This window comes from Musa acuminata, chromosome BXJ1-7, assembly GCF_036884655.1.
Source record: "Musa acuminata AAA Group cultivar baxijiao chromosome BXJ1-7, Cavendish_Baxijiao_AAA, whole genome shotgun sequence".
Taxonomy (NCBI): domain Eukaryota; kingdom Viridiplantae; phylum Streptophyta; class Magnoliopsida; order Zingiberales; family Musaceae; genus Musa; species Musa acuminata.
In genome coordinates, this window is record NC_088333.1 from 7,370,917 (window position 1) to 7,383,709 (window position 12,793).

At 39.1% G+C, this 12,793-nt stretch overlaps 2 protein-coding genes across 3 annotated transcripts; both read right to left on the reverse strand.

Moving 5' to 3' along the window:
• Window positions 1–368: 368 nt before the first annotated feature.
• LOC135678548 (polynucleotide 5'-hydroxyl-kinase NOL9-like) lies at window positions 369–7,280 on the reverse strand. 2 transcript variants are annotated; one of them, XM_065191475.1, is made up of 9 exons: window positions 7,016–7,280; window positions 6,691–6,788; window positions 6,560–6,593; window positions 5,140–5,306; window positions 4,841–5,021; window positions 3,590–3,770; window positions 2,954–3,065; window positions 1,451–1,578; window positions 369–872 (listed from the first exon to the last, which is right to left on the reverse strand). In XM_065191475.1, exons 1-9 carry the CDS (start codon window positions 7,201–7,203, stop codon window positions 804–806), a joined length of 1,158 nt encoding a protein of 385 aa, XP_065047547.1. In that variant the 5' UTR covers window positions 7,204–7,280; the 3' UTR covers window positions 369–803. The 2 variants fall into 2 exon arrangements, with proteins under 2 accessions (XP_065047547.1, XP_065047548.1); XM_065191476.1 differs by having other exon boundaries at window positions 7,062–7,195.
• A 2,429-nt stretch (window positions 7,281–9,709) lies between these two features.
• Window positions 9,710–10,589, reverse strand: LOC135679892 (uncharacterized). Its single transcript, XM_065193878.1, has one exon. The coding sequence runs from the start codon at window positions 10,402–10,404 to the stop codon at window positions 9,880–9,882; it is 525 nt and encodes a 174-aa protein (XP_065049950.1). The 5' UTR covers window positions 10,405–10,589; the 3' UTR covers window positions 9,710–9,879.
• Between the last annotated feature and the right edge of the window lie 2,204 nt (window positions 10,590–12,793).

Here is a 12,793-nt window from a genome sequence, read left to right on the forward strand (position 1 = left end):
CGCTGCGGGTCGCGCTTCTCCTTCCCGTCGCCTCTTCTGCTGGCTTCTATGGTCTCTTCTTGTTGCTGGGAATTGGGTGTGGCGTGCTGCATGTGATGCGGGCTCGCAAGAAGGTAGAGTACAACCTCACGGCCGGGGCTCCAGACTCCGGTGCGCAGCAAACGATCTCCGACAAGGTATCGGGGGCGGTGTGATGCCTCGTTCTGTATTAGCTCTGCATCAACCACTTGCTGCTGGAATCCGAGGATGCCTGCAAATGTCTACATGAATAAGCTTTTAGAGAGAACAGGACACTATCTTCTGCATTTGGTCAGATACGCAGTCAGTTCAGCATGCAATTTCACCAAATCAGAAGAGTACAGTAGAAGTAATCAATCTCTAAATAGAACTACATTAGAATGGATGTCATGGGAAAGTACAGTAGGAGCGCTACCGTGCACACTGCTCCTTAACCATTAGAATGGATGTCATGGGAAAGTAGACTGTATCAGTCTGTAGCTTATCTTGCATATTGAGTGTGAAAGGAGCAGTGTGCACGGCAGAGCTCTGAGTCCTGCTTATCTTGCTTGTACACTTTCACAAGAGCTCAATTACATAATCAGATTTCGAATGAAAAGTTGTCCTTCCGAAGCTTTAGAATCGAAGATTATCTTCCTTCACGGTAGTCTCTTCAAAATTGCTTCTGGAGGTCGACAGAACCAGAGAAAAAATTGTGCAGAGCAAGATATCACTGAGATCACCAATTGAAACTGTTGTGCGTGGTTCAGTTCATGTAATCAGCAGGAAAACCCAGTTGGAAACCCTTATAAATGCTCTTCTGATATCTTGTGGAGAACATTTGTCGACATGTAAGGGGATAAACATCCACGCACCTGAGATGGTTGCAACCAGAAATGTAAAACTATGGTACTTGAAGAATCTTTTACACCCAAAACATGAACAAGCATAGCCACAGTTTTCGGCAAATAGCTTTAATCAAAGAGCATTGGCAACCATTATCACTTAAAATAGGGTGCAAGTTCTTTTTAGATTCTCAAAATGAAGGGTTGCATATCCAAGTAGAGAACAATCCAAGCAGAGACTAGAATATAAAGGGCACCCATGTATTACAACCCTTGAAGAAGGCATGTGTATATGTCATTCAAAATTTTCTTCCTAGTGATGAGGTACATATGTGTACTGGTAGCTGCTAGAAAACCTTTGTGTTTATTACTTTTGCAAATGAGGATTTATATGTAGAATTAGGGAAAAGCAGAGGTATGACACATTAGTGCAAGAAAGGTATTGACTAAAGGAGTCCTAGAATCAAGGGAATCATTTATCCTACAAAAGATCACATTGAGCTTTAAAACACAATATGGAGCACATCATAAACTATGTACTCAAAAGAAATGTTTGGGCAGAAAAATTCCACTATCAAAACATGAAAATGGATGGAAAATTATTTTACCTGCAAGAGACCGGTAGGGATTTCGATAAACCCTTGTAGAAGAAGATCAACCTTTTGTAGAGTGCCAAGGGGAACAGGTGTAATCACATAGAGTAAACCTCGAATTGCATCAATAGCTCTCACGATACCTGATCGATAAAGTCATAAATTAACAGCACATAGATCATAGCTCTGACATTGGCATAGCAAGAACTCGCGACAAAATAATACATTATTGTTTAAAAACATTTTTTCAGAATATTGCGTGCAAATTACTCATAAAGACAAGTAAAAGAAGTTTTAAAACTACGGTATACTCTTAACCATTTAAAGAAACAAACTGATAAAAGATCTGAAAGGCGAGACAGCAATTGTGAAACATGGCAAGTTTAAACCTAGGGATATGTAGTTTAGCTGATATAATTTGAATGACAAGAACGAGATATGTAGCGCAAAAATTCTAGACTATCATGTTGTGAACATTTTCCCAACATACAACAAACTTCAAACTTCAAAATGGTAGAAATGTCTTCTAAGAAACATCTAATTCCATAAGGGTCAATAGTTTAAGATTAAAGTTTAATTATAAAGCAAATGTAAGATGCTAAAACTTATAAGAGATGCTGCCCAGAAAGTCCATTATAATGCTTTGTCTAAAAGATGAGAAACTTGATCAGTATGTGTAAAATATTTACATAATAGTAACTGATAAGCCAGGCTTGGTATAAAATGAAGATATTATAGCTAACATAATTAACTTAAGTCCAACTTTGATTTCCTAACCCACAAATAGTGACTTGTCTTTTTTCTGTTCTCCTTTTCATGTTATTGTCATTTGCATGGAAACTCCCTAATCCTTCATTGTCAAGATCAAATCAATGTACATGATTGGTACCATAGATCACTCGAGGATATTTGGTAGCATAGATGGTTCAAGTACAGGTCTATATCGATTGAACTCACTGAACCAATGCAAGTACAGGTCCTCTGAGCATGCCTAAACCACCTTGCACCCTTAATATTTATCCACTCATTTAGTGCTCAACCAAGACAACCCTTAATTATTCATATATGCAAATATTTCTTGTTATCTATCCAAATAGAATTTTAAATGGATTGCTAAGCTTCTTTTCTATTCAAATTCACAGATGGATAATATTTCTTGATTCATACTAACTTTGTCATGTATATACCCTGATAAAATAAATAAATTTGCTCTACTTGAAAAGAAAGTTTTGGTTAAATCCACTGAGATAAGAATACAGTAACTAGCTATACAGTAGCGCTGACAATAACAGATGGCTATAAAGAACACATAATCCTATTTGTATATGTGCATAAGCAAGAAATCCAAATCATACACAACAGAATCTACTTCAATATGTTTAGGATTCGCAATATAATCATATATTAAACTTGCCTAAGTAGCAAGGGAAATATCATACAGACAACAAAAACATCATAGAACTTGGTTACTTGATATGAAAGAAAAAATGAAAAGAGACGGGCAGGTCAGCCTAGTACCAAGTCCTACACACCAAGGTGTGTCAGACCGAGATTTTGCAGGTACATCAGAACTAACTGCCAAGCCAACAATTGTAGCATTGAGACTGTGGAAGATTTCGCTACTTGGAACCTACATAAACAAAAGAAACAGCATAAGCAATATAAAGTTACAAGACTATGGAGAGGGCTACCACATTTATTATCTTCCTTCACACAGAATATTTTTTTCCAGACAACTGAATTTTGTCAGTCAGTTAACACTATGCCAAATTGCTACTAGTAACTGATTATGCCAGGATTTAAATTTCCTAGCATGATCTAGGGAAAGACAGGGATACGTATTTATGAGAACACCTAGTGTAAGTTGCTTATCATGTACTGACATTGATTATTCAGATAACAGCATCAAAATATTTTAATCATGCATTTCTTAAGTCATTGCAAGATAATTGGTTGTTCTCTTTTTTTGCTTCAGCAAAGTACAATGTGACTGCTACCTAAAGTTCATGCAGAATTCATACCATAACCATCAAAACATGACATACACAAATGGTCCACAGGATTACAAAAACAAGAAAAAGCATATGCACATGATAAACCAATTCTAATCATAAGGCAGAATAACTCTAGTAAATCAACTTATCTTTTGCTAACCTGACAATGAAGATGCACAACTTTTATTTTTGCAAAAGGAACCATGTAAGGAGCAATAGCAGCCAGAGCATGAGCAAGTTCCTTATTTGTTAAAATATTCAGGTTACTAGGAAAGCATTGCTTGAAGTAGTCAAAAAGGCGTTGATCTCGCATACGGCAAGCATCCTTTCGAACTAATATACTGCAGGAAAAAAAAAATTCAATATTGTACAGTAAAAAGTGAGTTTATCCAGCGTTCTATCACTTCAATACATAATATATTGTATAACTAATGTATGACAGAAAGTGCTCGATTATAAGAAAGTCGAATTCCCAAGACCAACAAATGTATACAAAATGAAATTAACTACATAAACCCAAATCTAAAAGATGAAACCAGAAGGGTTCATAATATTATGTGATCTACCATAAAGAACAAAAAAAAGTGATATCCAACTTGATCAAGCTTGATGTCATCATAGATCACCACTAAAATTCTGAATCATTAAACTGACTGATAATGCACCAAATTGCTACCAACAGTTACACCTAAAATGGCTACCATGGGAAGAACACTGGATAAGGTGCTGGCAGAACCAATATCTCAGTGATAATCTTAGGCAAATCATCAATAGGTGAAAAATGTACTAAGGGGCCATCTTATATCCTAACAAAGTTTGCACTTTTGCATGGTTTTGCATTTTCATCACCTTTGGCTTGCTTCTTTTTTAAAGGCTTCCCTGTTGGTTGACTTGCCTGACCAAAGGAGAAGAGGATAGGATAAAGTTAGACCTGTACCTACATCATCTCAAATTCTTGTAACATGCATAGTCTGGCATATACTAATTCTGAGTAATATGACTCACAAAAGAGGCATGGCAATTATATTTGCATCACTATCACAAATATACATTTTCTCTGTCATAGCACTGGCACCTATGTGTTTTTTACTTTTTCTACTCTGTTCATTGTAAATTTCAGCTGAAATTGGATGTAGCATATCCAATATCAGACAATAGGCAGAAACTTACAAACATGCCTCAAGCTCTTGAAGGAACATGTGATTCAGGAACAAAAAATGTTCAATCAATAATTGCAAATTATCAGCAAATAAAAAAATAAATCATCAAGTGCAGAAAAGATGCAGGTGAAGAGTTTATTTTTTCTTTCTTTCCATTAAGACACTGTTTTAAGTTTCATCCTCAGAAATTCAGACAGCAGAGCTTAAAAAGTAACTTAATGTCACAAATTTTCAAATATTAACAAACTCACGATTGATTTTCATAGTTATGCCGTGCTGAATTGAGAAGATATATATGGGGTTCTTGTTGGTCACTGTCCAACCAGAATGTGGTGCCTGGAAGATTTTTACTCTCAACTGAAATGCGTATCTGAACCACTTGAAGGGGAGATATATATCTCAACTTTTCTACCAAAAGATCAAAGCCGGTGCCTGCAAACGATAAAAGGATAATAGAAGGATTCACAGCCAACTATATTAGTCCCAAGCTTCAGCATGAAATCACCTTGCTACCTGACAAAAAAAATTGTTAACCCATCCAGAAACAAACCTTTAACCCATCCAGGAGTGTTAATAATCAAAGGCAATGCTTTTCCAGGATGATTTAGTTCATTTGGTTGATAATGCACCCTAATAAAGTAGTCATACAAGTTGAAGGTACAATCCAAATAGGCTTTTGGATCACTCTTTGAGGAGACATCACCAAAGAAAAAGCACCTGAAATTTGGAAAGAAAATGTTTGTTGTAAAACAGCAAAATAATAATATAGGACCAACCCTAAAATGGACCTACAAATTCATTTATTAAATGGTTAATTATCAAATAACATAAGTGTCATCCTTGAACATCTGAGGGAGAGAAGAAAACCAAGAATCTAGATCAAGTAGGTTCAATGTATTAGTTCCTGGAATCTTGATGAATAATCTCACATTAAAAATAAATGTTACTTTCTTTAGTCACATTTGCCCATGATGTTGCCTGTCGATTGATGTCATTAGAGCATGTCTTTGATCCTCAGATACAAAGACAGATAAAAGAAGTATGAGGGGTCTAATATTCTAGTGGAATATTCAAAATTTAACAAAATAAGTAACACTATGATAATATGCCAAGAAATAGAAGATTTATCAAAGTGACCTACATGATACTTTATGCCATCGCATGAATCAGATGTGTCATTCCTAAGTAAGGTTTAAAATTCTGTAACAAATTAGTCTATTTTGTCTTTAACTTTGATCTATTTCCTGTATTTTAGGAACTTCACTGGAAATTTTAGTCATTAAGTTTATGTAAAAATTGCTGCCGGTCTGACAAGGAAGTTTACTTGCTCTAGAAAATCCAGGTTAAAATATGAAAAGGATACAGAGTCCTAATAATTTTGTCATTCCTGGAACATTTCCATACTTATAACTAAGTGTCTCCACAAAACTCAAATATTTTTCAAGAATGGAGGATAACTGGTTAAGTCTTATAAGGTTCATTTGGATAATTTGTCTCCTATTATATATCATGTCAAGTTTCAACAACAAAAGTATTTCGACTGGTTTATGCTTAATGCAGGGTCCTAGCTGCAAAGAATCCATTAATATCACTACTATATTTTCAAAAAATCATTGTAAAGCCTTCCAAAAAGATTTTGTTTCTCAAGTTGTGATTTGTTATTCTATCTAAATTTTCCTTTTCTTCACAAAAAAAAGTGACCATTTCTTCTAACTTCTCTTAGTCCCTCTCAGTCTTTGTGCCACCAAACAAGTCCTTAAGGAATCAAACACTGAAACAAGAAATTAACACATCCTCTATCACTAATTGTAGCTGATCTTATCTGAACTTGTTAGGAGTGTTACAGGTTGAACTGTGAAGAATCACTAGTATAAGAGGTTCCTGATAACAAAACCAAATTTTGTCGAATCTCCTATCTACATAAGCAGACATTAAAGTTTCCAATCACAACCACGTAACTAAAAGCGCACCTTTCGGTTGCTCTGATGCACGGATTCATCAAATCTGTAAATAGAGAAACAACAACGACATTATCAACTTTACAAATCAACAAGAAGTAACAGAAAGATACACAAAATAAAATAAAGTAGAAGAAAGATGCCTGGAATAGTTTTGTCGACAAGAGTAAGCGAGAGACATCCCGGAGGCGAGAACTCCGGTTGGCCCACATCCGTATCCAGGTATCCCACTTTCCCGTACCTGCAACCAAATCAACCTCATCAAAGGTTATAACTTTTAGGATAAGGTAAAAAAACCTAGAAAAAGAACAAATCTACGTTAAAACTTCTAAGAGAATATTACAAAAACCCTAGAAAAAAGAACGAACTTTGCGTTTGAACTTATTAAGAGAAGGCAAAGAACCTTAGAAAACAAAAGAACTTCCCAAAAAATGCATAAGAATCGAGAAGCGGGAAAGCGATGGTGACCTTGGCAAGAGGACATTGAGGAGATAGCGAGAGAAGGTGGACTTGCCGCTGTTCTTGGGCCCGCAGATGAAGACCACTGGCGGAGGGGAGAAGGCGCGCGATATCTCCTCCGCCGCCTGCTCCCACTCCAGCGGTATTATCACCTCTCCCGCCGAGGCGCCGGCGCCGCTCTCTCTCCCTCCCACCATCGCGCCGCCGTCGGTCCTCGGCGAAGGGAGAGAGCAAGCGAAGTTTCTGGGCACCGGAACTGACAGCGCAATTTAAACCCACAATCGATATAAGGAAACGCGAATCTTGAAGGCGCCAATCAAGCTCGACACGGATCTTGAAGCCTGGTGGATGCGGATCACATGGCGGAATGGTTGTGTCGGGCCCGATAGGGAAGGGATGGCATCGTATAATCGAGCTCGAAACGGATCCAACTATGAAACAAATATCCAAATTGGATTCAAATTCGGATTCAGATACACGATAGAGTACAAATCATAATACAGCCACTCATCAATGTCACAATAACACTTTCCATCATATTAATTTCTACATGAACGTATCAATAAGCAAATATCTCATCACATCAGCTTCGATATGCGTCAAGATTCGTGCACGATCATTTTACGCACGCATCTCGAAGCTGGTGGGAGACGAGCGGGTGCACCTTTCCTTCTGCTGTGACAGTCGTCGTCAACTCCAATTTTGGACCATTTCCAACCCCAATCACTAAAGAATACAGTGGATTAAGACGAAGTCAAAGTCCAACAATTTCTCCTCGAAACATTAAAATTGTTGCTATCACTAGAGAATCAACTATGAGATCATTGGTTCATTTATGAATGAATGCACATGAAGCATACATGCTTCGTCGCTTGATCTAAAGGTCAACTTGACCAGGCAAGCAGCTTGACGAAGGAGTATCAAGACATAAACCGTGGTTTTTTCGCCCGTCTGATCGTGTTTATAGCATTTGGAGTAGAAAGTTTATAGATACCCATCGCATATCGTTGATGATTTCTTCATCTCAAGTGATGCTGACGAACGTCGACGATATATTTAGGATAGGACTAGAAATGTATGTTCTGGAATAAGATGATGACATGATCCAGCGTCCGAGAATCTTATCTATTGCAGCAAACCTTCAACTTGTTGCCGTCCAAATAAAATATAGATCATGAGTGATGCATATGCATTTCTAATTCTCCCACAGTTCGTTAGCTAATCAATAGCATGTAAAGGAACCCTCACAAGAGATTTGATAACGCTACTATGTTTGTTCGAAGCATTTTTTTAAGTTTAGCTGAGTAGCTGTAGCCCACCATATCTCCATCGGAAGAGGCCATCTCTGCAACTTCTTTCTCCATCATATGAATCCCTGTTGCTTCTTCGTCTCTCAGAAAGAAGAGTTTCGTTGCTTGTAGGTGACCAAAGAAAGATCATTAGCAGCTACATGAAGGCCAAACTCGATAAAAAATATTTCCTGTGTATGACGTCCTGTTGAGAGTGTGTGAGAGAGAGAAAGAGAGAGAGAGAGAGAGTCTGAACCTGTGTGTGGCCATGCCATTAAAGTACCTTATTGATGGGGCTTCGCATCCTGCAGCTAACAGTATCGGAAAACAAGCCCATCACTTCCTCTGACAACACTGTCGAATACTGGAGCTAACAGTATCGGAAAACAAGCCCATCAAGCAACAGCAGCACCGCAGCAATCCAATGGCAACAGCCAGCTGCAAACCAGGGTCTTCAATTGTCTTCCCACCTCCCTTTCCTCGTCCCCACCATCAACGGCGACGACAAAGTCTCCGGCATCCCGGTAGATGTACAGACCACGGAATCTAGCCAGACAAGGCCTCGCGAGTGCAAGGAAGCTGCCTCCGTTGGATCACTGAGGTAGCGTCAAACTTGGGGGGGTGATGAGGATCAGAAGAGCAGTGGTGGGGAGACAACTGAAGACCTGGCTCGCAGCTGAGGCTATAGCTATTGGATCGCGGGCGGTGATGCTACTTGGTGTTCGAACGGGGGCGGGGCTCGTTTCCCGTTGCTGTTAGCTCCGATATCTGACAATGTGGCGATACAGGCAGGTAACGGGGAACGAGCCTTTATAGATGGAAGCCGAAGGACATGGACGCGCCTGAAAACGAGTGCACGTCGCCGTGGAGAGCGCGGCCGCGCATGGTACGCGGAAGGACATGCGCCGTAGGTCTCTCCCAATCGGGCCATCGCGAATCGTAAGACGCATCCGACGAAGTTCTCCACCATATGCGACCACGTCAAACGGTTGACTAGGTTGTGCGACGGTTGACTCGGTGATCAATAAGTAGAGCACGTGGTAGACGACGGCTGACTTGGACTTTATCAGCGGTAAGGCGACGGACTGCCACGTGTTATAGCGCCACAGTTGAGGTTGACGTGGTAGATGAGACGGTGTGGGTGGATCTCCCATCTGAGATCAAACAAGGTTCAGGGCATCGTAGCGATGGCACGAAGCTTAAAGCGCAGCGCGTCCTTGGTATACGTCCCGCGTCGGGGACTCATGTTGTGGGAGCCACAGGAGCGAATAGCGAAGTGCCACCCAGCTGTCTAAGGTCTAACAAAAGTCAACATTGCCCGCGCGTAAAAGTCCATCTGATCGAGCGACGAAGTCAACACACCATGGCCCATAACGTGACACCAGCTCAGTTCGACATGGACAATTGCTAACAGTGAAGGAAAAATGCAGTGCTTTATTTGCATCACACGTACGATACATGAACCGGAAGAGTCTTCATCTTACTCACGCATACAATACGTATATATAAGACCGTATAATGACCACAGACATAATGTAGATAAATGCGGTTCATGTGAACTCCATAGACCTGGGAAAGTATTCTTCAGGCCTTTTCGTCGGGAGAAAGCTCCACGTCACCAACGTAGACGTGACGGACCGCAGTCTCGTTAGCAAGACGGCAGATGAACAGCCCGTAGAACCCGCCGAGGGCGACCGATCCTGCCATCGTCCAGACGACGGCAGCGAGCACTCGCGGCATCATTCTCGCCACACGCCACGCGAAGGCGAAGGTGAGAGCGGTGACGAGGGCCCACACCGCGGCCTTTAACAGCTTCTTCTCCCGCGGCGTGCCACCGGCGCCCCGCTTCTCGAATCTCTCGAGGCAGAGGAAGATCAGGGTCAGGTCGGCGTAGGTGAACGCAACGAACGCCAGCGACGAGGGGTCGTGGAGCGACCGGTAGGCTGCGTTCGCGGCACTGGTGGTGAGGAAAACCAAGGTGATGATCCAGAGCCAGTCGATGTTGCTGCGACGGGCCGATGGTGGTCGGCGTTCAGGCTTGTTCTCCGACACCGTCGTCTCCATCGGGCAATAAGGACTCGGATTGCGAGACGGACGGTGGGGGTTCATATATTACTGGAAGCGAAATAGCAAGAACATCTTAACCTACCCTTTTTGCTATCGCTCGTCTCATCTACCTGCGCTTCGATTGGGAACAGAAATGGACATAGCGGCGAGTCCCGCGAGGTCGGGGGTTGGGAAATTTGATTCTCGATGAAGGTATACAGCTTCGAGGTTGACTCGAGGTCTCCTCCTGAGTCGACGCAAGCTGCGTATTTGACTTAAGTCTATCTAAAAATCTGACGTATATATATATATATATATATATAAGAATAAAATAAAATAAAATATATCATATAGTGGTTAAACCCTTTTTTAATATCATTATACTTATTATATTTATACATCTATTTTTTTAATTAATTAATTAACAATAATAATTAAAAATCGAAATTGAAATAATTAGTTTCTAATTTTAGAGAATTGAAATCATGATTAGCGCTACATCTCGCTACCGAGACACTTTTCAATCGTCTAAGCTACCATAAAATAAATCCAGATATGAACTCATAGTCGTCATCCGTTTGCTTTCTTGCGATCAACGGTGCAAGTGTCAATGGGTTATAGCATTGCAGATTCGGTTCGTGTGCGAATTCGATCCGATTAGGATCCAAGTCTACGGAGTCGGGAATCAAACTTGAGGAGTAATTCTTGTCTCCTTAATTCATTAATTATCTTTGTATATATATAATTCCATGCTTTATTTGCAATCTTTTTGTTCTACTGTTAAGTATATGCTTAAAATCTAAACAAGGTTCTTTGCTTTCTCATACTAATCACGGTTCGATTCGAATCGAAATCGAATTGAACTAAAATTAGAAAAAAAAAATCGATCAGACTATTTATCCATTTCAAGTTGATGATTCTGATTAAATATAATAAACAATAAAAATAAAACACAAAATAGGATCTATCATATATTGATTAAATCTTTGTGTTTCAAGTAAATTAACTTAGGCTCCATCTTAATAGAGTCATTTAGTTTGGTTAAGAATTTTATAATTTTATTCGTTTTATATCAATTTTTTTTTCATGTTATTGTAGGTACTATGTTTATACATCTATTTTTTTAACATTTTTTATTTTTTTAATATATACAGGTTTTAAATTATAATTAATAAAATTAATGATTCAAATCGAACCCAAAATAATTAGTTCCTAATTTTAGAAAATTGGAATCACGATTAGTGCTACGTCACGATTAGCGAATTTGATTCGTGTATAAATCTGATCCAATTAGGATCCGAGTTTGTAGAATCGGGAATCAAACTCGAAGATCAATTCTTGTATCCTTAATTGTCATTTAGCTTCATTAAGAATTTTTATAATTTTATTCGTTTTATATCATTTTTTAAATTTCATTATACTTTTATAGTTAAACATTTTAAATTTATTTTTTAATATATAATTTTTAAAATTTATTCATTTTATATTAATTTTAATATAATTATATTTATACATCTTTTAAAAATATTTTTTGTTAATTCAATTCTTGTATTCTTAATTCATGAATTATCTTTATGTATTTGTAATTTCATGTTTTGTTTATATTCTTCTTGTTCTACTGTTATGCTTGAAATCTAATCTGGATTCTTTTTTTTCTTGAAGTAATCACATTTTGTTTTCTCAAAGTGATCACATTTTGCTTTCTCGTACTGATCAAGGTTCAATTCCAATCAGAATCGAATCCAACATATCTGATAATTTATCAATTCCAAAGCGAATAAAAAATGTATTCTAGTTTTAAATCGATAATTCTAATTAAATATAATAACAAATAAAAAAACACAAATAGAATCTACCCTATAGTGGTTGAAATCTAACTAAGATTCTTTCCTTTTTTTTCTTCTTTTTGGGTACTAATCTATTTGCTTTTTCGGACTAATCGTGGGATCGATTGCACAATGTAGTGATAGCGTCGGCTTGGGTTGAGCCCGGATCTGAAAGCACGTCTGGGCCCAATGGAGAAGCTCATCGTTGATTTAAGATTCACGAGATGGTATCAGATGAGGTTCCACTCTCGGAGCTCAGCTCCATGGAGTCCTGTGCTTGCAAGAAACGTACTTACGCATGCTTCCTTGTGGCTCCTGCCGTGTCACGCCGAATGCAATTTCGTTGATCGAGGCTCTTATTATGGGGAGGAGCGAGGAAAGACGGAGAGATTGCTGTGTGCTTCGTGTAGGTCGGCTTGCGGTGGAGGCACGGCAACGAGATTTGGCAGGCGTGGGCTGCGGATTTCCAGTGACACGGAAGGTGCTCGGAAGAATTCCTTACTGAAACTCCACGACTTGTTGTTTGGCAGGGCAACGTGTCGTGGAAATTTCCATGAAGGTTTCGGACTCCCATAGCCGCCAGGTCTTCATCACGGAGCTTCATAAGAGCCAAAAAGTTAGGCTCT

Excerpts from the sequence above, each read along its gene's own strand:
- LOC135679892 (XM_065193878.1), bottom strand. The coding sequence starts at position 10,404 with ATGAACCCCCACCGTCCGTCTCGCAATCCGAGTCCTTATTGCCCGATG.
- LOC135678548 (XM_065191475.1), bottom strand. The coding sequence starts at position 7,203 with ATGGTGGGAGGGAGAGAGAGCGGCGCCGGCGCCTCGGCGGGAGAGGTG. Across the intron at positions 5,022-5,139 it reads CACTCCTGGATGGGTTAAAG|GCACCGGCTTTGATCTTTTG; the intron begins GTTTGTTTCTGG and ends TATCGTTTGCAG. Across the intron at positions 3,771-4,840 it reads CATAACTATGAAAATCAATC|TATATTAGTTCGAAAGGATG; the intron begins GTGAGTTTGTTA and ends TTTTTCCTGCAG.